At 48.5% G+C, this 26,511-nt stretch overlaps 1 protein-coding gene across 1 annotated transcript; it reads right to left on the bottom strand.

Moving 5' to 3' along the window:
* Positions 1–1,948: 1,948 nt before the first annotated feature.
* Positions 1,949–21,608, bottom strand: LOC139582472 (bcl-2-modifying factor-like). Its single transcript, XM_071412508.1, has 4 exons — positions 21,445–21,608; positions 12,120–12,395; positions 10,132–10,346; positions 1,949–2,436 (listed from the first exon to the last, which is right to left on the bottom strand). The coding sequence occupies exons 2-4, from the start codon at positions 12,370–12,372 to the stop codon at positions 2,317–2,319; spliced, it is 588 nt and encodes a 195-aa protein (XP_071268609.1). The 5' UTR covers positions 12,373–12,395; positions 21,445–21,608; the 3' UTR covers positions 1,949–2,316.
* Positions 21,609–26,511: the final 4,903 nt, after the last annotated feature.

Here is a 26,511-nt window from a genome sequence, read left to right as displayed (position 1 = left end):
TAAGACCACACTTGTCTTGGCAAAACCACCACAGAATCTTTATGACATTATATTTTTCATATACAGTGGGGAGAACAAGTATTTGATACACTGCCGATTTTGCAGGTTTTCCTACTTACAAAGCATGTAGAGGTCTGTCATTTTTATCATAGGTACACTTCAACTGTGAGAGACGGAATCTAAAACAAAAATCCAGAAAATTACATTGTATGATTTTTAAGTAATTAATTTGCATTTTATTGCATGACATAAGTATTTGATCACCTACCAACCAGTAAGAATTCCGGCTCTCACAGACCTGTTAGTTTTTCTTTAAGAAGCCCTCCTGTTCTCCACTCATTACCTGTATTAACTGCAACTGTTTGAACTCGTTACCTGTATAAAAGACACCTGTCCACACACTCAATCAAACAGACTCCAACCTCTCCACAATGGCCAAGACCAGAGAGCTGTGTAAGGACATCAGGGATAAATTGTAGACCTGTACAAGGCTGGGATGGGCTACAGGACAATAGGCAAGCAGCTTGGTGAGAATGCAACAACTGTTGGCACAATTATTAGAAAATGGAAGAAGTTCAAGATGACGGTCAATCACCCTCGGTCTGGGGCTCCATGCAAGATCTCACCTCGTGGGGCATCAATGATCATGAGGAATGTGAGGGATCAGCCCAGAACTACACGGCAGGACCTGGTCAATGACCTGAAGAGAGCTGGGACCACAGTCTCAAAGAAAACCATTAGTAACACACTACGCCGTCATGGATTAAAATCCTGCAGCGCACGCAAGGTCCCCCTGCTCAAGCCAGCGCATGTCCAGGCCCGTCTGAAGTTTGCCAATGACCATCTGGATGATCCAGAGGAGGAATGGGAGAAGGTCATGTGGTCTGATGAGACAAAAATAGAGCTTTTTGGTCTAAACTCCACTCGCCGTGTTTGGAGGAAGAAGAAGGATGAGTACAACCCCAAGAACACCATCCCAACCGTGAAGCATGGAGGTGGAAACATCATTCTTTGGGGATGCTTTTCTGCAAAGGGGACAGGACGACTGCACCGTATTGAGGGGAGGATGGATGGGGCCATGTATCGCGAGATCTTGACCAACAACCTCCTTCCCTCAGTAAGAGCATTGAAGATGGGTCGTGGCTGGGTCTTCCAACATGACAACGACCCGAAACACACAGCCAGGGCAACTAAGGAGTGGCTCCGTAAGAAGCATCTCAAGGTCCTGGAGTGGCCTAGCCAGTCTCCAGACCTGAACCCAATAGAAAATCTTTGGAGGGAGCCGAAAGTCCGTATTGCCCAGCGACAGCCCCGAAACCTGAAGGATCTGGAGAAGGTCTGTATGGAGGAGTGGGCCAAAATCCCTGCTGCAGTGTGTGCAAACCTGGTCAAGAACTACAGGAAACGTATGATCTCTGTAATTGCAAACAAAGGTTTCTGTACCAAATATTAAGTTCTGCTTTTCTGATGTATCAAATACTTATGTCGTGCAATAAAATGCAAATTAATTACTTACAAAGAGTCATACAATGTGATTCTTCTGGATATACATTGGATTAAATGTGCCTGTCTCGTCAGAGTTGAAGTGTACCTATGATAAAAATTACAGACCTCTACATGCTTTGTAAGTAGGAAAACCTGCAAAATCGGCAGTGTATCAAATACTTGTTCTCCCCACTGTATATCAGTGTGGAACAGTGAAAAATATTTAGTTACAGGGAGTTTTGTATTCTTCAGAAAATACATTGGAAAAATGTGCCTGTTGGTAAGATCGTGGTGGGTGGGTGAGAACTTCATAAGATCTTCCATGTTTCCACAAGACCTTCAAGACCTTCCATGTCCACAAGACCTTCCATGTCCACAAGACCTTCCATGTCCACAATGGTGTTTTCTTTAAGGGATTTCTCTTTACATTTCATCCCGTGCTTCTTGTCCATTTCCTTTTGGCGTGTTTTCAAACCAAACCAAAAAAGATGCTATCTACTGTACTAAATAGTTATATATATTTTAGAAAATATTTATATCTTCAAACAGCATGGCTTCTTCATCATAATCATCATCATGAAGAAAGAGGAGAAGAGAGAGATAAAGAGAGAGAGAAGGAACGTGATTCTAATCTCCGTCCAGCAGTGACTATCGTTCTCTTCTTCGTCATCTTTGATTAAAAAAAAAAAGAAAAAGGAATCCAAACCCGTGTTCCATCATACAGTGCCATCTACAAGTCTGGTCCCTCGTTTTCGGGGACGGGAGGAGGCGAGAGGAGACACCCGAGGTGGGTGGAGGGTTTTGGGAGGGGGTACCTCCCCCCCCCCCCCCTCATCTCTCCTGTCCTCTCAGGTGGGGTACAGCAGGGGCTTCTCTGTTAAACAGGAAGCCGTAGAGGGCCATGGTCAGACGAATCCAGACTGGTAGGACATCCCTCTGATGCCGCAGGAACTGTGAGGAAGAGAAGAGAGAGGGATGGAGAATAGTATTAAATCAATCAATCAGTAAAAATTGGCTTACAGTAACTGTCCACCACCATCACGGTCACTGTGGTTACCATCAGCAAAAAGCTACTGGAAACAACAAGTTACACTCTGGGTGTTTCTCAATATGCTACAACCGTGCTCCCCTGACTCTCTGGGTGTTTCTCAATATGCTACAACCGTGCTCCCCTGACACTCTGGGTGTTTCTCAATATGCTACAACCGTGCTCCCCTGACACTCTGGGTGTTTCTCAATATGCTACAACCGTGCTCCCCTGACTCTCTGGGTGTTTCTCAATATGCTACAACCGTGCTCCCCTGACTCTCTGGGTGTTTCTCAATATGCTATACTATCGTGCTCCCCTGACTCTCTGGGTGTTTCTCAATATGCTACAACCGTGCTCCCCTGACTCTCTGGGTGTTTCTCAATATGCTACAACCGTGCTCCCCTGACTCTCTGGGTGTTTCTCAATATGCTATACTATCGTGCTCCCCTGACTCTCTGGGTGTTTCTCAATATGCTATACTATCGTGCTCCCCTGACTCTCATGCTCTCCCACCACGTTCTCTTGACTACGTTCTTGTGAGGAACGAGAGTGTAGAGAACACATACTATACCTACTGTATTACCTCACGCTGAGCAGCACTCCCTCTACTGTATTACCTCAGCACTCCCCCTACTGTATTACCTCACGCTGAGCAGCACTCCCTCTACTGTATTACCTCAGCACTCCCCCTACTGTATTACCTCACGCTGAGCAGCACTCTCCCTACTGTATTACCTCACGCTGAGCAGCACTCCCTCTACTGTATTACCTCAGCACTCCCCCTACTGTATTACCTCACGCTGAGCAGCACTCCCTCTACTGTATTACCTCAGCACTCCCCCTACTGTATTACCTCACGCTGAGCAGCACTCTCCCTACTGTATTACCTCACGCTGCACCTCCACCTACTGTATTACCTCACGCTGAGCAGCACTCCCTCTACTATATTACCTCACGCTGAGCAGCACTTCCCCTACTGTATTACCTCACGCCGAGCAGCACTCCCTCTACTGTATTACCTCAGCACTCCCCCTACTGTATTACCTCACGCTGAGCAGCACTCTCCCTACTGTATTACCTCACGCTGCACCTCCACCTACTGTATTACCTCACGCTGAGCAGCACTCCCTCTACTATATTACCTCACGCTGAGCAGCACTTCCCCTACTGTATTACCTCACGCCGAGCAGCACTCCCCCTACTGTATTACCTCACGCTGAGCAGCACTCTCCCTACTGTATTACCTCACGCCGAGCAGCACTCCCCCTACTGTATTACCTCACGCTGAGCAGCACTCCCTCTACTGTATTACCTCACGCTGAGCAGCACTCTCCCTACTGTATTACCTCACGCCGAGCAGCACTCCCCCTACTGTATTACCTCACGCTGAGCAGCACTCCCTCTACTATATTACCTCACGCTGAGCAGCACTTCCCCTACTGTATTACATCACGCTGAGCAGCACTCCCCCTACTGTATTACCTCACGCTGAGCAGCACTCCCCCTACTGTATTACCTCACGCCGAGCAGCACTCTCCCTACTGTATTACCTCACGCCGAGCAGCACTCCCCCTACTGTATTACCTCACGCCGAGCAGCACTCCCCCTACTGTATTACCTCACGCTGAGCAGCACTCCCCCTACTATATTACCTCACGCTGAGCAGCACTTCCCCTACTGTATTACCTCACGCCGAGCAGCACTCCCCCTACTGTATTACCTCACGCTGAGCAGCACTCCCTCTACTGTATTACCTCACGCTGAGCAGCACTTCCCCTACTGTATTACATCACGCTGAGCAGCACTCCCCCTACTGTATTACCTCACGCTGAGCAGCACTCCCCCTACTGTATTACCTCACGCCGAGCAGCACTCTCCCTACTGTATTACCTCACGCCGAGCAGCACTCCCCCTACTGTATTACCTCACGCCGAGCAGCACTCCCCCTACTGTATTACCTCACGCTGAGCAGCACTCCCCCTACTGTATTACCTCACGCTGAGCAGCACTCCCCCTACTGTATTACCTCACGCTGAGCAACACTCCCCCTACTGTATTACCTCAGCACTCCCCCTACTGTATTACCTCACGCTGAGCAACACTCCCTCTACTGTATTACCTCAGCACTGCCCCTACTGTATTACCTCAGCACTCCCCCTACTGTATTACATCACGCTGAGCAGCACTCCCCCCTACTGTATTACCTCACGCTGAGCAGCACTCCCCCTACTGTATTACCTCACGCCGAGCAGCACTCCCCCTACTGTATTACCTCACGCTGAGCAGCACTCCCCCTACTGTATTACCTCACGCTGAGCAGCACTCCCCCTACTGTATTACCTCACGCTGAGCAGCACTCCCCCTACTGTATTACCTCACGCTGAGCAGCACTCCCCCTACTGTATTACCTCACGCTGCACCTCCCCATTCACTGAACCTTCTTCCAGACAGGACAATGACAACAATAGAGACAAAACAAGATATACACAAAGCAAACATTTTACTTCATAATTATCAGCTAGATATGTGAATCGTAATAATCTAGCTAGCCAGCTAGTTAAACAGGCAAAATGACCTAAAACTAATATCATACAAGATAGATGTCAATTCTTTGTTGCTATCTGGCTAGCTAACAGTACTAGTAGCTAGCCAGTTAGCCCTATTGCCTTATTATGGGCTTGCTATATATACGGTATGTAGGCAGGTAAACGTGCCAAAATTAACACCGCATGTATTTATTAAAGTATGAAAATAAAATATTGTAGTCAGGCAACATATGAGATGTGAAAAGGCAACATTTCATTCCGTCGTCGGAGTTTATTTTATCTCGCTTCAGCTCAAATAATGTCCACCATTGATTTAAATTGTATTTTACAATTTTTTCAATGCATACTTTCCATTGAAGCGCACGTTCGATGAATGCTTCAAAATATGTACAAAACAGGAAGTACGTATTCGAGAAGAGCCCACCGAGTCATACTCCGACCCTCCAGTGCACGGTAGTATGCATTTTTGAGAAACACCCTCTGTGTTTGTGGTGCTTCCTGAGTTCATTATGACATCACGGTTCTGAAGTGAAACAACACCGTCGCCGATGGTAACCAGCTGTCTAGACAAAACACTGGAACAGATCTGATATTTCCACAACAGCAGTTTGTGTGTTTCTGTCACTAAGGGTTGTCTGTCCCACATAGACACAGTACACAGGGTTAGATCCAGACTGTGGGGTCAGAGAAGGCCCAGTAACAGGGTTAGACCCAGACTGTGGGGTCAGAGAAGGCCCAGTAACAGGGTTAGACCCAGACTGTGGGGTCAGAGAAGGCCCAGTAACAGGGTTAGACCCAGACTGTGGGGTCAGAGAAGGCCCAGTAACAGGGTTAGACCCAGACTGTGGGGTCAGAGAAGGCCCAGTAACAGGGTTAGACCCAGACTGTGGGGTCAGAGAAGGCCCAGTAACAGGGTTAGATCCAGACTGTGGGGTCAGAGAAGGCCCAGTAACAGGGTTAGACCCAGACTGTGGGGTCAGAGAAGGCCCAGTAACAGGGTTAGACCCAGACTGTGGGGTCAGAAAAGGCCCAGTAACAGGGTTAGATCCAGACTGTGGGGTCAGAGAAGGCCCAGTAACAGGGTTAGACCCAGACTGTGGGGTCAGAGAAGGCCCAGTAACAGGGTTAGATCCAGACTGTGGGGTCAGAGAAGGCCCAGTAACAGGGTTAGACCCAGACTGTGGGGTCAGAGAAGGCCCAGTAACAGGGTTAGACCCAGACTGTGGGGTCAGAAAAGGCCCAGTAACAGGGTTAGATCCAGACTGTGGGGTCAGAGAAGGCCCAGTAACAGGGTTAGACCCAGACTGTGGGGTCAGAGAAGGCCCAGTAACCGGGTTAGATCCAGACTGTGGGGTCAGAGAAGGCCCAGTTACAGGGTTAGACCCAGACTGTGGGGTCAGAGAAGGCCCAGTAACAGGGTTAGACCCAGACTGTGGGGTCAGAGAAGGCCCAGTAACAGGGTTAGATCCAGACTGTGGGGTCAGAGAAGGCCCAGTAACAGGGTTAGATCCAGACTGTGGGGTCAGAGAAGGCCCAGTAACAGGGTTAGATCCAGACTGTGGGGTCAGAGAAGGCCCAGTAACAGGGTTAGATCCAGACTGTGGGGTCAGAGAAGGCCCAGTAACAGGGTTAGACCCAGACTGTGGGGTCAGAGAAGGCCCAGTAACAGGGTTAGATCCAGACTGTGGGGTCAGAGAAGGCCCAGTAACAGGGTTAGACCCAGACTGTGGGGTCAGAGAAGGCCCAGTTACAGGGTTAGACCCAGACTGTGGGGTCAGAGAAGGCCCAGTAACAGGGTTAGACCCAGACTGTGGGGTCAGAGAAGGCCCAGTTACAGGGTTAGACCCAGACTGTGGGGTCAGAGAAGGCCCAGTAACAGGGTTAGATCCAGACTGTCGGGTCTGGCTAAGAGGGGTGGGAGGGCATTTGGGCTCCCGAGTGGCACAGCGGTATAAGGCACTGCGTCTCAGTGCAAGAGGCGTCACTACAGTCCTTGGTTCGAATCCAGGCTGTATCACATACGGCCGTGACTTGGAGTCCCATAGGGAGGCGCACAATTGGCCCAGCGTCATCCGGGTTTGGCCCGGGGTAGGCCGTCATTGTAAAATAAAAATTTGTTCTTAACCGACTTGCCTAGTTAAATAAAAAACGTTTAAAAAGTGGTCTGGCTAAGAGCCATAGGGCCACTGCTCTAGGTTAAGAAACAGGACATCCAGTTCCATTTGGAAGGGTTTAGTTTATGCAGAGTCAAATCAAATGTATTTATATAGCCCTTCTTACATCAGCTGATATATCAAAGTGCTGTACAGAAACCCAGCCTAAAACCCCAAACAGCAAGCAATGCAGGTGTAGAAGCACGGTGGCTGGGGAAAAACTCCCTTGAAAAGGCCAAAACCTAGAGAGGAACCAGGCTATGAGGGGTGGCCAGTCGGTAAACAACCTCTCTGAGGCTGAGACAGAGAAAGAGACTTTGAGAGAAAGCTCGTATTTCATCACATCCCATATTGACGCCCTGCTTCCCCCACCCAGACAGTGTAACCAGTAATATACACGTTAACTGACTAATGATCATAACAAGGCAAGGCTGCTCCAGACAGGAAACCATCTGATGCCTTCCTCCTAGGTCTGGGTATTGCAACGGTGTTGGGTAAGCATCTGCCTGTTTCAATCGCTCTTGTTCTCTTTATCCCAAACCCCCATCCTGAACTATATCTCTATATTCCCTATTCCTCCCCCTCTCTCTTTGCCTCCTCTCCCTCTCCCAGCCAGAGCAATGCAGTCTCTCCCTCTCCCAGACTTATCTGACGCAGCCCTGGCAGAGCAGACTGAACTCTAGCTACCCTGGCAACCCTAACTACAACATGTTCATGTTCTCATTTTCTTTAGGCACCTTCATTCCAATGACTTTTTGATATCATTGACATTTTAACTTAGCAACTGAATAACAATATTTTAAAAAAACGCAACAACTTCAAAGATTTTGAAACATTGAAATAAATTCAACAACATTTTGAAGGAAATACAGGTTGTGCGTATGGAACATTTCAGCTCATGAAACCAACACTTTACATGGTACGTTTATATTTTTGATCAATATGATATATATTATGATATATTGATATAATATATACATAATATATGACATAATGATATATATTATGTAGATATATATATATTATGATAGATATATATATATATATATAGCTGAGTCTTTTGTTTTGAGTCTTTTAATATGGACTTAAAGTGTCCAGAATCCAAGAAAGGAGATGAATCCCAGAGCAGACACTGGACATGTTGGGCCCTAAGCTGTATGACAGGGATTTTGGACAGACATTTCCTGGCAGGAACAATACTAAAGTGCTTCATCGGTCACGTGTGTGTATGTGTATGTGTGTGTGTGTGTGTGTGTGTGTGTGTGTGGGGTCAAATTTAGTAACCAAATACAACAACAAGATCTGATAGGTAGATATTGTTTGAACTATGACAGACTTTGTTGAGAATACAATCAGATCATTCAGGATAAAAACAAACTTTGTCTCTGTCTCTTTTAGATAAAAACACAATAGCACTCTCTCTGTGTCTCACTCACACACACACACACACACACCGAGCCAGTCAGTGGGGTGAGCGAGTGAGTGAAGTATTGTGGGTAGTTGTTGCGTTACCGGTTGCGTCTGTGTTGAGTTAGTCACGGTTCTATTTTTAGACAGCCATATAAACAGCTGGCCAGCCTACCCACACACAGTGGTATCTCTGACCTCATCTCTCTCTCTTTGTTCCAGTCAGTCAGTCAGTGTTACCGTCAGTCAGTCAGTCAGTGTTACCGTCAGTCAGTCAGTCAGTCAGTCAGTGTTACCGTCAGTCAGTCAGTGTTACCATCAGTCAGTCAGTCAGTCAGTCAGTCAGTGTTACCGTCAGTCAGTCAGTCAGTGTTACCGTCAGTCAGTCAGTCAGTGTTACCGTCAGTCAGTCAGTTAGTCAGTCAGTGTTACCGTCAGTCAGTCAGTGTTACCGTCAGTCAGTCAGTCACAGTCAGTGTTACCGTCCGTCCGTCAGTCACAGTCAGTGTTACCGTCCGTCCGTCCGTCCATGTTACCGTCCGTCCGTCCGTCTATGTTACCGTCCGTCCGTCCGTCTGCGTATGTTACCGTCCGTCCGTCCGTCTGTCTATGTTACCGTCCGTCCGTCCGTCCGTCTGTCTATGTTACCGTTCCGTCCGTCCGTCTATGTTACCGTCCGTCCGTCCGTCCGTCTGTTACCGTCCGTCCGTCTGTCTATGTTACCGTCCGTCCGTCTGTCTATGTTACCGTCCGTCCGTCTGTCTATGTTACCGTCCGTCCGTCTGTCTATGTTACCGTCCGTCCGTCTGTCTATGTTACCGTCCGTCCGTCCGTCCGTATGTTACCGTCCGTCCGTCTGTCTATGTTACCGTCCGTCCGTCTGTCTATGTTACCGTCCGTCCGTCTGTCTATGTTACCGTCCGTCCGTCTGTCTATGTTACCGTCCGTCCGTCTGTCTATGTTACCGTCCGTCCGTCTATGTTACCGTCCGTCCGTCTATGTTACCGTCCGTCCGTCTATGTTACCGTCCGTCCGTCTGTCTATGTTACCGTCCGTCCGTCTGTCTATGTTACCGTCCGTCCGTCCGTCCGTCTGTCTCTCAGTTCTAATAATCAGGCTGGCTTCAGTGTGTCTGAGGGTTTTGTGACAGTATTAGCATCCCAGTTCATACCACTACAGACAGATTTACATTTGAGTCATTTAGCTGACAATATGGTAGGATTATACATCAGAGGCGCAACTAAGAGCCAACCTCTTTTTCACTGTAAATAATACTTTATGGCCTCGGTGACCTGGCACCATCCTCTAGCATATGTGCTTGGTAATTTGTGGTTGGGGGGGGAAATGGTTCTATTGAATGGTTCTAACCCAGAACGTGGATGAATCAGTGACAGAGCTCTATTTTAAGCAGGCTTATTTGTGGCCACCCCAGCTGGCAAAATGTTGTAGCTTGGGTGGCCCAAGCTCAGAGCCACACACACACTACAGTTAGTTCATCTTTGACCCGTACCAGTTGAACATGTTCCTGGTGGAGCTGGTCTCCGATCTCCCGGAGCTTACGTCCGATCCTCGCCTCGGCGCTATCCTCCACCCGCTCTTCCTCTGGTCTCTCCTCCATTCTCCTCCTCTCCTCGTCCTCCCTCCTTCCCTCCTCGTTCTGCCTCTCTCCCCGATCGTCCATGGGCTCGAACCGAGCTGGGAAGTGCAAGCGGAATCCAGCGTTGCCTGTGGGAAGAAAATTAATATTGTTCAGTGTCATGGATTTAGCCTCTGATTCACCATCAATACGTGAGACTGACCCAAGCACAGAAATCCATACTCTTTCGCTGTAAAAAAAATAAAAAAGAAAAGAAAGAAAGAAAGAAAGAAAGAAAGGTGTTAAGAGAGACCTCATTCCCTTTACCTGTTCCTGTGAAGTGGACAGATTAGAATTGACAACAACAAAATATACTCTGGTCTAATGACACAAGCAGCTAAACTTTCTAGATTTACCGGTGGCTGTGTTTGTGTCTCAGTCACAGAGACACAACACTCCTTTTGTCTGTCACAAAGACCGGCCGTCTGGCTAGCTGACTCACAGTGTTTACTCTAGCGTGCCGCCGCTGTACCTACACCTGTATCGTTGGCAGTAACACTAAACTGGTTCTATCAGATAGGGCTTTCAGAGAAATGGCTTTATTACGGTCAAAATCTCCACTATAAAATAAACCACAAACTTCCTCTATATGCGCGTGCAGGTAGCCAGTTGAAAATAATATGTGCGTCACAAATTTCACCCCAAGGGCCCTGGTAAACAGTATAACACTATTAAAAAAGGAGACCATTTGGGACTCACCCTAAGTGAACTCAACAACAACCTTGATGACCCTAGCGGTGTTGGGCTGTGGCACGGCAGAGTGTTTAGTTAGTCACTGCCCCTAGCACGCAATGACATGCCATGCCGTTAGGAAAACAAACATCTTTACATAACACTTCAGAGATCTGTCTGTCTGTTTCTCTGTCCACAGATAGGTGGGAGGGGCAGACAGACAGACAGACAAAGATAGAAATCTGTGCAAGAAACAACTAGGAGCTCTACAAGCTACAGAGTATCAAGTCATGGAGAGAGGTGGGGTTTGGGTGTCAATTCCTTTTAATTCAGGTAGTAAACTGACATTCTAATTACAATTCTCTTCGGTGCGTTTCGACAGGGGACATTTTGAATTTGGGTAGCACTTAATAATAACTCTCTACATAAAGCATTTTAGAATGGATTAGTAAATTATTTATTCATCATTACTTCATTCATAAGATATATTTCCTTTAACATTGTGGGCTTATTGTTTAACCGTTGATATGTTCGAGGGGACATTTTGAGACCTTAAGGAGCATCGGGTATTACTGGAATGTCTACCAATGACATGTCCTTCTTTTTGGTGAGAAATTACACTGGTCACTCAAAACATTTATAAAATTAATTATAAAGTATAAAAACCGCCCACAACTTTAGATGAGGCCAAACAAAAAAATACTTAACTAAATGGTTTATAATGTCCTATATTAAACATCTTATGAATGGATTCATGATTAAAAAATGAATAAACTATTTACTAATCCATTATACTGGAATGAGAATGTGTGTTTCCCTGCCTTTTGTCTGCGTTTTCTCCTGTACGACAGTGTTTGGATATGAATATGTAAAAAGTGGTAGGACGATTAGCGACAGTGAGGTAGAATACCTGAATGTCACACTATATCTCCACTTTGAATTGCAAAACAGTCCCTGTGCCTCGGTCTAGTGGAAACTCCCCCCCCCCTGAGTCACACTACACTTAAACTGATCTGATCAGACCTGAGAGTCAAATAGCTACACATGGCCAACCCGTTCACATAGTTCAGCTGTGTCGGATTTAGTTTGTCTAGTCAAAATGGAACCAATGGAATAGTCCACGAAATTGCAAAAGCTGAATCAACCAATAGCATTTTGAAAACGGGTTTCTTCTTCGTTCTTTTTCTTACCGTGGAACAGTATTCTGCCCTGGAGATTGTCCTGCAACCCACAGGGAAAGTTGTTGTTGTTGTGGCGTTGTGGTACCATGATGTTGTGTTCCTCTGACAGTGGGACAATGGCGTTGGGTCCGGTCGACGTCTGTGTAGACCTGTCCTGGGTGTCTTCTCTGTCCCTGCTGTGGAACTTGATGTCCCTGAAGGGGGTGCCCCAGCACTGGGAGACAGGACGCTGAAATGACATGTCCTCCTCTTCATCATCCATTGGGAGCCTCAGAGGTAGTCTCCCTACAGGAGAGAGACAGGAGAAACGGTGTGAGACAGAAGTGTGTGTGTGTGTGTGTGTGAGGCTTTGAGTCTGTGTGAGAGTCTGTTTGAGAGAGAGACATGTCCTCCTCATCAAATCAGGAGCCTCAGGAGGTAGTCTACCTACAGGAGACGACAGGGAGGGACTTTCATTTCTGTGAGAGAGAGACAGGGAGGGAGTTACTGTAAAGCAGATGTGAGGGACTTACTGTAAAGCAGGTGTGAGGGAGTTACTGTAAAGCAGGTGGAATATACATCTTTGGCGACCAGCAACAGCAGCACTCAAAGCATTAGAGGAGAAGTAGGAGTAGTTTTATGTGTGAACTCCTGACCTGGAAGGAGTGGACTTGATGGAATGACTCATTATTAGACATTAGACAGGAGGCAACATACCAGCGCATGGGGAGAGTCAGCATGGGGAGAGTCAGGAGTCAGCATGGGGAGAGCCAGCATGGGGAGAGCCAGCATGGGGAGAGTCAGGAGTCAGCATGGGGAGAGTCAGGAGTCAGCATGGGGAGAGTCAGGAGTCAGCATGGGGAGAGTCAGCATGGGGAGAGTCAGCATGCGGAGAGTCAGGAGTCAGCATGGGGAGAGTCAGGAGTCAGCATGGGGAGAGTCAGGAGTCAGCATGGGGAGAGCCAGCATGGGGAGAGCCAGCATGGGGAGAGTCAGCATGGGGAGAGTCAGCATGGGGAGAGTCAGGAGTCAGCATGGGGAGAGTCAGGAGTCAGCATGGGGAGAGTCAGCATGGGGAGAGCCAGCATGGGGAGAGTCAGCTTGGGGAGAGTCAGCTTTGGGAGAGTCAGCATGGGGAGAGTCAGCATGGGGAGAGTCAGGAGTCAGCATGGGGAGAGCCAGCATGGGGAGAGCCAGCATGGGGAGAGCCAGCATGGGGAGAGTCAGGAGCCAGCATGGGGAGAGTCAGCATGGGGAGAGTCAGCATGGGGAGAGTCAGCATGGGGAGAGTCAGCATGGGGAGCCAGCATGGGGAGAGTCAGGAGCCAGCATGGGGAGAGTCAGCATGGGGAGAGCCAGCATGGGGAGAGTCAGGAGTCAGCATGGGGAGAGTCAGGAGTCAGCATGTGGAAAGTCAGCATGGGGAGAGCCAGCATTGGGAGAGCCAGCATGGGGAGAGTCAGGAGTCAGCATGGGGAGAGCCAGCATGGGGAGAGCCAGCATGGGGAGAGCCAGGAGTCAGCATGGGGAGAGTCAGGAGTCAGCATGGGGAGAGTCAGGAGTCAGCATGGGGAGAGTCAGGAGTCAGCATGGGGAGAGCCAGCATGGGGAGAGTCAGGAGTCAGCATGGGGAGAGTCAGCATGGGGAGAGTCAGCATGGGGAGAGCCAGCATGGGGAGAGTCAGGAGTCAGCATGGGGAGAGCCAGCATGGGGAGAGTCAGCATGGGGAGAGCCAGCATGGGGAGAGCCAGGAGTCAGCATGGGGAGAGTCAGGAGTCAGCATGGGGAGAGCCAGCATGGGGAGAGTCAGTATGGGGAGAGCCAGCATGGGGAGAGCCAGGAGTCAGCATGGGGAGAGTCAGGAGTCAGCATGGGGAGAGTCAGGAGTCAGCATGGGGAGAGTCAGCATGGGGAGAGTCAGCATGGGGAGAGTCAGCATGGGGAGAGTCAGCATGGGGAGAGTCAGGAGTCAGCATGGGGAGAGTCAGCATGGGGAGAGCCAGCATGGGGAGAGCCAGCATGGGGAGAGCCAGCATGGGGAGAGTCAGCATGGGGAGAGTCAGCATGGGGAGAGTCAGGAGTCAATATGGGGAGAGCCAGCATGGGGAGAGTCAGCATGGGGAGAGTCAGCATGGGGAGAGTCAGGAGTCAGCATGGGGAGAGTCAGGAGTCAGCATGGGGAGAGTCAGCATGGGGAGAGCCAGCATGGGGAGAGCCAGCATGAGGAGAGTTAGGAGTCAGCATGGGGAGAGTCAGGAGTCAGCATGGGGAGAGCCAGCATGGGGAGAGTCAGGAGTCAGCATGGGGAGAGCCATCATGGGGAGAGTCAGGAGTCAGCATGGGGAGAGTCAGCATGGGGAGAGCCAGCATGGGGAGAGCCAGCATGGGGAGAGCCAGCATGGGGAGAGTCAGGAGTCAGCATGGGGAGAGCCAGCATGGGGAGAGTCAGCATGGGGAGAGTCAGCATGGGGAGAGCCAGCATGGGGAGAGCCAGCATGGGGAGAGCCAGCATGGGGAGAGTCAGCATGGGGAGAGTCAGCATGGGGAGAGTCAGGAGTCAATATGGGGAGAGCCAGCATGGGGAGAGTCAGCATGGGGAGAGTCAGGAGTCAGCATGGGGAGAGTCAGGAGTCAGCATGGGGAGAGTCAGCATGGGGAGAGCCAGCATGGGGAGAGCCAGCATGAGGAGAGTTAGGAGTCAGCATGGGGAGAGTCAGGAGTCAGCATGGGGAGAGCCAGCATGGGGAGAGTCAGGAGTCAGCATGGGGAGAGTCAGCATGGGGAGAGTCAGGAGTCAGCATGGGGAGAGCCAGCATGGGGAGAGTCAGCATGGGGAGAGTCAGGAGTCAGCATGGGGAGAGCCAGCATGGGGAGAGTCAGCATGGGGAGAGTCAGGAGTCAGCATGGGGAGAGTCAGCATGGGGAGAGCCAGCATGAGGAGAGTCAGGAGTCAGCATGGGGAGAGTCAGGAGTCAGCATGGGGAGAGTCAGCATGGGGAGAGTCAGCATGGGGAGAGTCAGCATGGGGAGAGTCAGGAGTCAGCATGGGGAGAGCCAGCATGGGGAGAGTCAGCATGGGGAGAGCCAGCATGGGGAGAGTCAGGAGTCAGCATGGGGAGAGCCAGCATGGGGAGAGTCAGCATGGGGAGAGCCAGCATGGGGAGAGCCAGCATGGGGAGAGCCAGGAGTCAGCATGGGGAGAGTCAGGAGTCAGCATGGGGAGAGCCAGCATGGGGAGAGTCAGCATGGGGAGAGCCAGCATGGGGAGAGCCAGCATGGGGAGAGCCAGCATGGGGAGAGCCAGGAGTCAGCATGGGGAGAGTCAGGAGTCAGCATGGGGAGAGTCAGGAGTCAGCATGGGGAGAGCCAACATGGGGAGAGTCAGCATGGGGAGAGTCAGCATGGGGAGAGTCAGCATGGGGAGAGTCAGCATGGGGAGAGTCAGGAGTCAGCATGGGGAGAGCCAGCATGGGGAGAGTCAGCATGGGGAGAGCCAGCATGGGGAGAGCCAGCATGGGGAGAGCCAGCATGGGGAGAGCCAGCATGGGGAGAGCCAGCATGGGGAGAGTCAGCATGGGGAGAGTCAGCATGGGGAGAGTCAGGAGTCTATATGGGGAGAGCCAGCATGGGGAGAGTCAGCATGGGGAGAGTCAGCATGGGGAGAGTCAGGAGTCAGCATGGGGAGAGTCAGGAGTCAGCATGGGGAGAGTCAGCATGGGGAGAGCCAGCATGGGGAGAGCCAGCATGGGGAGAGCCAGCATGAGGAGAGTTAGGAGTCAGCATGGGGAGAGTCAGGAGTCAGCATGGGGAGAGCCAGCATGGGGAGAGTCAGGAGTCAGCATGGGGAGAGCCATCATGGGGAGAGTCAGGAGTCAGCATGGGGAGAGTCAGCATGGGGAGAGCCAGCATGGGGAGAGCCAGCATGGGGAGAGCCAGCATGGGGAGAGTCAGGAGTCAGCATGGGGAGAGCCAGCATGGGGAGAGTCAGCATGGGGAGAGTCAGCATGGGGAGAGCCAGCATGGGGAGAGCCAGCATGGGGAGAGCCAGCATGGGGAGAGCCAGCATGGGGAGAGTCAGCATGGGGAGAGTCAGGAGTCAATATGGGGAGAGCCAGCATGGGGAGAGTCAGCATGGGGAGAGTCAGGAGTCAGCATGGGGAGAGTCAGGAGTCAGCATGGGGAGAGTCAGCATGGGGAGAGCCAGCATGGGGAGAGCCAGCATGAGGAGAGTTAGGAGTCAGCATGGGGAGAGTCAGCATGGGGAGAGTCAGGAGTCAGCATGGGGAGAGCCAGCATGGGGAGAGCCAGCATGGGGAGAGTCAGGAGTCAGCATGGGGAGAGCCAGCATGGGGAGAGTCAGCATGGGGAGAGTCAGGAGTCAGCATGGGGAGAGTCAGGAGTCAGCATGGGGAGAGTCAGCATGGGGAGAGCCAGCATGGGGAGAGCCAGCATGAGGAGAGTCAGGAGTCAGCATGGGGAGAGTCAGGAGTCAGCATGGGGAGAGTCAGCATGGGGAGAGTCAGCATGGGGAGAGTCAGCATGGGGAGAGTCAGGAGTCAGCATGGGGAGAGCCAGCATGGGGAGAGTCAGGAGTCAGCATGGGGAGAGTCAGCATGGGGAGAGCCAGCATGGGGAGAGCCAGCATGGGGAGAGTCAGGAGTCAGCATGGGGAGAGTCAGCATGGGGAGAGTCAGCATGGGGAGAGCCAGCATGGGGAGAGCCAGCTTGGGGAGAGTCAGCATGGGGAGAGTCAGCATGGGGAGAGCCAGCATGGGGAGAGCCAGCATGGGGAGAGCCAGCATGGGGAGAGTCAGGAGACAGCATGGGGAGAGTCAGCATGGGGAGAGTCAGCATGGGGAGAGTCAGGAGTCAGCATGGGGAGAGTCAGCATGGGGAGAGCCAGCATGGGGAGAGCCAGCATGGGGAGAGCCAGCATGGGGAGAGCCAGCATGGGGAGAGTCAGCATGGGGAGAGTCAGCATGGGGAGAGTCAGCATGGGGAGAGCCAGCATGGGGAGAGTCAGCATGGGGAGAGTCAGCATGGGGAGAGTCAGGAGTCAGCATGGGGAGAGTCAGCATGGGGAGAGCCAGCATGGGGAGAGTCAGGAGTCAGCATGGGGAGAGTCAGCATGGGGAGAGCCAGCATGGGGAGAGCCAGCATGGGGAGAGTCAGGAGTCAGCATGGGGAGAGTCAGGAGTCAGCATGGGGAGAGCCAGCATGGGGAGAGTCAGGAGTCAGCATGGGGAGAGTCAGCATGGGGAGAGCCAGCATGGGGAGAGTCAGCATGGGATAAAAGCCTCTTCTCACCAGAACCACCTTCATCTGCCTCACTGTGTCAACCAGAGCACAGCACCGACACACACTGAGTGCGAACACACACATACACCGAGCGCAGCACAGAACACACACACACACGCCAAGTGCACAGACAACTCAGAGGACTAGATTCCCCCGTCTGCACACTTTAGCTTTCAGACTCTCTCGCTGTCCCTCAACCGCTGTCCCTCAACCGCTGTCCCTCAACCGCTGTCCCTCAACCGCTGTCCCTCAACCGCTGTCCCTCAACCGCTGTCCCTCAACCGCTGTCCCTCAACCGCTGTCCCTCAACCTCTGTCCCTCAACCTCTGTCCCTCAACCTCTGTCCCTCAACCTCAGGTATAAAGCAGCATGTTAACTAACGCTACCTTCCCAGGGAGAAACCACAGTTCCTGCTGAAACTCCACGCGCCTGCCTCACGTAAGCTACTAGCTGAGTTCATGGAGCAGGAAGGAAAACAAACAAGTTTTACTGCACACTCACTCTCACACACACAGTCTGTCTGGCTCTGTCTGGGCATCGTGTCAGGTTATGAACTGCCATGTTAATTTAAAGATACACTATGCAGAAAAGGCTCTGTCATTTCCTGGTTGCATTTTTTTTGTTGCCTAATTACAGTTTGTGACAAAATAAGCAAGTACAGTGTGCAGAGAATCACTGTACCATCTAAACCACTGTGAAATATATTTTCCGTAACCAAAACTATTGTATGTTCAGCCGTTTGAAGCTTGTGTACAAAACCGAAAGTAAAAGACGAAGACTAAATTTAAGAACGGGAAGAATAGAAATAGAGCACGTGGAACAGATCTACCGCTTCTTAGACTTGCTTTCAAAGACAATGACAGATCTATAACTAATATGTCTATGTGATTTAGTTCAGGGTCACCCCCCCACCCCCCCAAAAAAAAAGTTACATATTGACTGTCTCTTTTCCTGTTGTTGGGTGACAAAACGAGAGGGATTGACATGCAAATCCCAGAGCTGAAACTGGATCTGTGGTTATTGTGTTTGAGCACAGTGCGGTGACAGATAACATCGTGTTGAATGAGGTCATAATGCATTGTATCGGAAGAGGGACGACATTTGAATGAAACTTGTGGAGAAACATTGAACGATGATGATGATGATGATGAAAGTGCAGTATTTCACCTGCATAATTTTCCAGGGTGGAGGCGCAAAGTTACCACAACACTTACTGTTGCAGGACTACTAGCCAGTTTCCTATGGTATGTTACAGGAAGTGTAGTTCAGATACCAAGACCATAGACTATATGCTACAGGAAGTGTAGTTCAGATACCAAGACCATAGACTATATGCTACAGGAAGTGTAGTTCAGATACCAAGACCATAGACTATATGCTACAGGAAGTGTAGTTCAGATACCAAGACCATAGACTATATGCTACAGGAAGTGTAGTTCAGATACCAAGACCATAGACTATATGCTACAGGAAGTGTAGTTCAGATACCAAGACCATAGACTATATGCTACAGGAAGTGTAGTTCAGATACCAAGACCATAGACTATATGCTACAGGAAGTGTAGTTCCGATACCAAGACCATAAACTATATGCTACAGGAAGTGTAGTTCAGATACCAAGACCATAGACTATATGCTACAGTTACTAGTAAGTATTAAACACTATAGAGTACATGATAAAATAGTTACTAGTAAGTATTAAACAGCATAGAGTACATGATATAACAGTTACTAGTAAGTATTAAACACTATAGAGTGCATGATAAAATAGTTACTAGTAAGTATTAAACAGCATAGAGTACATGATAAAAAAGTTACTAGTAAGTATTAAACAGCATAGAGTACATGATATAATAGTTACTAGTAAGTATTAAACAGCATAGAGTACATGATAAAATAGTTACTAGTAAGTATTAAACACTATAGAGTACATGATAAAATAGTTACTAGTAAGTATTAAACAGCATAGAGTACATGATAAAATAGTTACTAGTAAGTATTAAACAGCATAGAGTACATGATATAATAGTTACTAGTAAGTATTAAACAGCATAGAGTACATGATATAATAGTTACTAGTAAGTATTAAACAACATAGAGTACATGATAAAATAGTAACTAGTAAGTATTAAACAGCATAGAGTACATTATATAATAGTTACTAGTAAGTACTAAATACTATAGACTACATGATAAAATAGTTACTAGTAAGTATTAAACAGCACGGCCTAAATAATACAAACAAGTAAGCAGTGCCTTGAAATTATGCTGGCAGTGAGCAGAAGGCTGGCAGGCTGCACACACACCCTGCCTGGGGCATGAGGCAGGCCTGCCAAACTCTGCTCTGTGGTCACAGGGGCTGAGGCTGCAGCGCAGGGAAGCTCCCTCTGCGACTCCATCTGTGTACTGGGCTCTCTTCCATCTCTCTCTCTCGCTCGCTCCGTCTTCCACCCTCTCCCTCTAGTTCTCTCTCATGCCAGAAGGTACGAGCACAAGGTGAGCTCTATATCCAGGCACCTGCTAGTGTGACAGGCTACCGGAGAATTCAGTAGGAGGCATGATTGGCATAGCCCAAGTCTAAAATGTGTATATTTATTTATAATTACCATAAACTGGCTTGTTATAAAGTCGGCTATAATGTCTAATAATTGCATATGAAATACAATGGAAACAAAATGTGTTTTTTCATAATTCTAATGTAACCTCAAAAAAAAAAATCGGGGTGATTTCGGGAGCACGCTGTGCAGGGTGGGTCTCGAGGAACGCAATTAGCCCACATTTATCTGGTGAGGTGCGTGTGACAGGCAGCTCGAGAGCGGAGCGCCGTGGGGCATAACTCGCTACGTAAACAAGAAAAGTCGTTTATGGTAGTGTGTGGAGCAAACGGCAAAATCTGTCATAACACGACACGGACTTGCGATAAGCATATATATTATCTACTGATTTATCTTTGAGAGCGTTGGAGCGAAAACAATACATGTCAGTGCCAGATGACTCTTGAAATCGCAGAGTAATGATAAATGATGAGGAAAGTGTCCTTCCATTGATTACCCCCCCAGGTAGAAATGAAATGAAAAATGTAGATTCTTGAAGAAAATCACAATAGGTAACCGCAATCCGAACGTTGCAACTGTTGCAATAAAAACAGCAGCGCGTGCCAAGTGGACTCGTCCGGTGCGGCGAAATTATTCCACCTGCTACCTGTGTGTGGCGCTGGCTGGCTGGCTGGCCACATAGCTGCGCTCGATTCGACCCAATCTCACTGCAAAGTGGATGAAATTACACAAAAAATGCTAACAGTAGGCTATTTCAAACTTTCATAAAGTAGACGATATAAAAAGTAGGCCTGTGCCTAACAAAAACCATGCTTGAAGAACATTAGGAAAGAGGTGTCATATCAGTCGTGCTAGTGGAAAGCTCAGTTTTCTTCACCAATGTGGTGTGAGGAAACAAAGCAAGAATATACATGATATATGTGTCCCGTTACACACTTGTAGAAGTGTGTAATCGAAAAGCTTTTCTTGCATATCCCAACTCCCCCTGAGACACCCGCAGGGACTGGGGTCACGGCCAGGGTCACCATTGTCCAGTGCCCCTGTTGCAGTTCGGGCTAAGTGTTTTTGCTCATGGGCACAGCGACAGATTGTTCACGTTTTCGGCTCGGGGGATTCGAACCAGCAGTTACTGGCCCAACGCTCTAAATTCGAGGCTAACTACTCCCAAAACAACCGATCCACACTTACATTCTCTTTAAAAAGTCACTCAGCGCAATTAATTCCCCACTAAATAGGCTAATGTTCATGGATTCAAAAAGACAATTCACTAAGTTTAAAGTCCGGGGGGGGGGGGGGGGGGCTCACTGTAGCCAAACTGCAAACGGAAAGTGGTTGACAGACAATCCATCACACACAACCCGATGCCCGGGCATGTTCACCACATTTGTTTACAAACTGGGCAACCCGGGCGGCACACTGACAACTTCAGCCCAAATCTACAAATGTCATTCATTGCTCTGTTTTATTACCATACAAACTGAATCACAAGCATAGGACTCACCGCCAGTTAAGTAAATTACTTCCGTTGTGATAGGTGGTATCTTGTCAACTTGCTGTTACTGATTCTCCAGAATTGAACAGAGCTGTGTATCCTTCAACCTTTTGCATTACAGACTCTCAGATGAATGTTTGCTGTTTCTGGACGAGTGTTTTTTCTCTCTCTGAAACGCCAGTGACAACTTGGTCCGCCCAGACAAGGCTCTGCCCCCACCCCTTTACCAGATATTCATGAGGTACACGTTAAGACATTCTCTTAAAGTGACAGTATATCATTTGTTTCTTCTGCCTTGCCATCGTGCAAATCCCATGCCAATAAAAATGCTATTTCGTGATTTATTTCACTTGATATTACTGTTGTAAAAAATTATCTCTTGAAGGCATTGATGTAATTACACTAAGCCCTGTATGCCACCAGAATAACAATTTTATGCTACATGCTATCATTGTTATTTTAAAACTAATTAAAATGGGTGTTGGTACAATAATTAAAGTTGTATTATTTTACAAATGTTTATGTTCTTGATTCACTATGAGTCATTCACCAGTAACCCTGTTGTTGACCCACTATGAGTCATTCACTAGTAACCCTGTTGTTGATTCACTATGAGTCATTCACTAGTAACCCTGTTGTTGATTCACTATGAGTCATTCACTAGTAACCCTGTTGTTGATTCACTATGAGTCATTCACTAGTAACCCTGTGTTGATTCACTATGAGTCATTTACTAGTAACCCTGTTGTTGATTCACTATGAGTCATTCACTAGTAACCCTGTGTTGATTCACTATGAGTCATATCCTAGTAACCCTGTTGTTGATTCACTATGAGTCATTCACTAGTAACCCTGTTGTTGATTCACTATGAGTCATTCACTGGTAACCCTGTTGTTGACCCACTATGAGTCATTCACTAGTAACCCTGTTGTTGATCCATTATGAGTCATTCACTGGTAACCCTGTTGTTGATTCACCATGAGTCATTCACTAGTAACCCTGTTGTTGATCCACTATGAGTCATTCACTAGCAACCTTGTTGTTGATTCACTATGAGTCGATCACCAGTAACCCTGTTGTTGATTCACTATGAGTCATTCACTAGTAACCCTGTTGTTGATCCACTATGAGTCATTCACTACAAACCCTGTTGTTGATTCACTATGAGTCATTCACTACGAACCCTGTTGTTGATTCACTATGAGTCATTCACTGTTAACCCTGTCAAATAAAATAATTTTCAATGTTAGTGTTGGTGAATCCATATTTTATACTGCATGTCCCCTTTAAGAGATCATTCACCTTCTTACAGAGTTGAACTGGTGACTCATAACAGGCCAATCAGATGCTATGTTATGGTCCCGCCTCCTGCTTCGCATATCTTTACATGTGGAGAAGGGAAAAAATACATCCCCCATATTTTCTGTAATTGACATGTGACTGTTGTTTCAGCTGATATCACCTCTACTTGTCAAAACCCAATGATGTTATGTGATGTTATGCACAAATTAGATACAGGAGGTGTAAAGAATTAATAATGTGTTAGTCTATATACCAACATGTGATCATGTAGCAGCCTATATACCAACATGTGATAATGTAGCTGTCTATATACCAACATGTGATAATGTAGCAGCCTATATACCAACATGTGATAATGTAGCTGTCTATATACCAACATGTGATAATGTAGCTGTCTATATACCAACATGTGATAATGTAGCTGTCTATATACCAACATGTGATAATGTAGCAGCCTATATACCAACATGTGATAATGTAGCTGTCTATATACCAACATGTGATAATGTAGCAGCCTATATACCAACATGTGATAATGTAGCAGCCTATATACCAACATGTGATAATGTAGCAGCCTATATACCAACATGTGATAATGTAGCAGCCTATATACCAACATGTGTTTTGTGTGTGTGTGTTTCAAGTTTTATTGTCACATGCACAAGTACAGTGAAATCATTACTTGTGTGTGTGTGTGTGTGTGTGTATGTGTGCACCAGCCTCATACTACAGTAGTAAACAACACAGAGACCTGAACACAGTATCTTCTCCTCCTGGTACCAACAACATGAGTCATTCTCCATCAGATGCTGCCCTGCCTGTGGGGTTATCCTGCCAGATATAAGCAGTATATTTTGAGTCCGCCTGCTGTGGCAAAAACAAACTCTGTACCATTTTACAGTCCCTGCCCTGAGCCCTGTTCCCTGTGTGTGTGTGTCCTCCTCTGATGGATCTGCAATGACAGAGGCACAAACAACAACCCTGCCTGGTGACCCTGGCTAGCTGCAGGGTGGAGGGTCGCAGTGTGTGTGTGTGTGTGTGTGTGTGTGTGTGTGTGTGTGTGTGTGTGTGTGTGTGTGTGTGTGTGTGTGTGTGTGTGTGTGTGTGTGTGTGTGTGTGTGTGTGTGTGTGTGTGTGTGTGTGTGTGTGTGTGTGGGGGTGAGTGTGTGTGTGTGTGTGTGTGTGTTTGTGTGTGTGTGCATCGTAGTGTAGATGCCATGGCATCATTCCAAATGGGACAAGTCTAATACTACCATTGTATCACTGACTGATCTGCAGTGTGGGTGGACACAAGTGACAATGTACAGGCTCAACAGACAGATACAGGCTCAACAGACAGATACAGGCTCAACAGACAGATACAGGCTCAACAGAGAGATACAGACAAAACAAACAGATACAGGCTCAACAGACAGATACAGGCTCAACAGACAGATACAGGCTCAACAGACAGATACAGGCTCAACAGACAGATACAGGCTCAACAGACAGATACAGGCTCAACAGACAGATACAGGCACAACAGACAGATACAGGCTCAACAGACAGCAAGTCAAAAGTACAATAAAATAATTCATTGGACAAGTATCCCTATTCCACAGTAGTAGTCAACTCCCCTCAGTCAACTCCCTCAGTCAACTCCCTCACCCCTCAGTCAACTCCCTCACCCCTCAGCCATCTCCCTCACTGCTCAGTCAACTCCCTCAGTCATCTCCCTCACCCCTCAGTCAACTCCCTCACCCCTCAGTCAACTCCCTCACCCCTCAGTCAACTCCCTCACCCCTCAGTCAACTGCTTCACCCCTCAGTCAACTCCCTCACCCCTCAGTCAACTCCCTCACCCCTCAGTCAACTGCCTCACCCCTCAGTCAACTGCCTCACCCCTCAGTCAACTCCCTCACCCCTCAGTCAACTCCCTCACCCCTCAGTCAACTCCCTCACCCCTCAGTCAACTCCCTCACCCCCCAGTCAACTCCCTCAGTCAACTCCCTCACCCCTCAGTCAACTTCCTCACCCCTCAGTCAACTCCCTCACCCCTCAGTCAACTCCCTCACCCCTCAGTCAACTCCCTCACCCCTCAGTCAACTCCCTCACCCCTCAGTCAACTCCCTCACCTCCCAGTCAACTCCCTCAGTCAACTCCCTCACCCTCAGTCAACTTCCTCACCCCTCAGTCAACTCCCTCACCCCTCAGTCAACTCCCTCACCCCGGAGTCAACTCCCTCACCCCTCAGTCATCAGCCTCACCCTCAGTCATCTGCCTCACCCCTCAGTCAACTGCCTCACCCCTCAGTCAACTCCCTCACCCCTCAGTCAACTCCCTCACCCCCCAGTCAACTCCCTCACCCCTCAGTCAACTGCCTCACCCCTCAGTCAACTGCCTCACCCCTCAGTCAACTCCCTCACCCCTCAGTCAACTCCCTCACCCCTCAGTCAACTCCCTCACCCCTCAGTCAACTCCCTCACCCCCCAGTCAACTCCCTCAGTCAACTCCCTCACCCCTCAGTCAACTCCCTCACCCCTCAGTCAACTCCCTCACCCCTCAGTCAACTCCCTCACCCCTCAGTCAACTCCCTCACCCCTCAGTCAACTCCCTCACCCTCCAGTCAACTCCCTCAGTCAACTCCCTCACCCTCAGTCAACTTCCTCACCCCTCAGTCAACTCCCTCACCCCTCAGTCAACTCCCTCACCCCGGAGTCAACTCCCTCACCCCTCAGTCATCAGCCTCACCCTCAGTCATCTGCCTCACCCCTCAGTCAACTGCCTCACCCCTCAGTCAACTCCCTCACCCCTCAGTCAACTCCCTCACCCCCCAGTCAACTCCCTTTTTTTAATTCAAAGTACACGTGAAATGTACGCTGTTGAAATGTTTGTTTGTTTTGTCACTTTAGTTTTTATTTGACATACAAAGAGGGGTTGAATAGCAACCTGGAATACCTGCATTGACCGTTTTTGAACTAGCCTTTCATGACTCATCACATACGCTGCTGCTACTGTTTATTATCTGCCACTTTATTCCTAGTTATATGTACATATCTACCTCAACCACCTCGTACCCCTGCACATCCACTCAGTACTGGTACCCTGTGTATATAGCCTAGTTATTATATGTACATATCTACCTCAACCACCTCATACCCCAGCACATCCACTCAGTACTGGTACCCTGTGTATATAGCCTAGTTATTATATGTACATATCTACCTCAACTACCTCGTACCCCAGCACATCCACTCAGTACTGGTACCCTGTGTATATAGCCTAGTTATTACATGGTACTTATCATTACTCAGTACTGGTAGCCTGTGTATATAACCTAGTTATCATTACTCATTGACTCAGTACTGGTACCCTGTGTATATAACCTAGTTATCATTACTCATTGACTCAGTACTGGTAGCCTGTGTATATAGCCTGGTTATCATTGACTCAGTACTGGTACCCTGTGTATATAACCTAGTTATCATTACTCATTGACTCAGTACTGGTACCCTGTGTATATAATCTAGTTATCATTACTCATTGACTCAGTACTGGTAGCCTGTGTATATAGCCTGGTTATCATTGACTCAGTACTGGTAGCCTGTGTATATAGCCTGGTTATCATTGACTCAGTACTGTTAGCCTGTGTATATAGCCTGGTTATCATTGACTCAGTACTGGTACCCTGTGTATATAGCCTGGTTATCATTGACTCAGTACTGGTACCCTGTGTATATAGCCTGGTTATCATTGACTCAGTACTGGTAGCCTGTGTATATAGCCTGGTTATCA

Source organism: Salvelinus alpinus, chromosome 8 (assembly GCF_045679555.1).
Source record: "Salvelinus alpinus chromosome 8, SLU_Salpinus.1, whole genome shotgun sequence".
Taxonomy (NCBI): domain Eukaryota; kingdom Metazoa; phylum Chordata; class Actinopteri; order Salmoniformes; family Salmonidae; genus Salvelinus; species Salvelinus alpinus.
The sequence above is the reverse complement of the archived record's forward strand: the minus strand, read 5'-3'. Positions and strand labels throughout refer to the sequence as shown.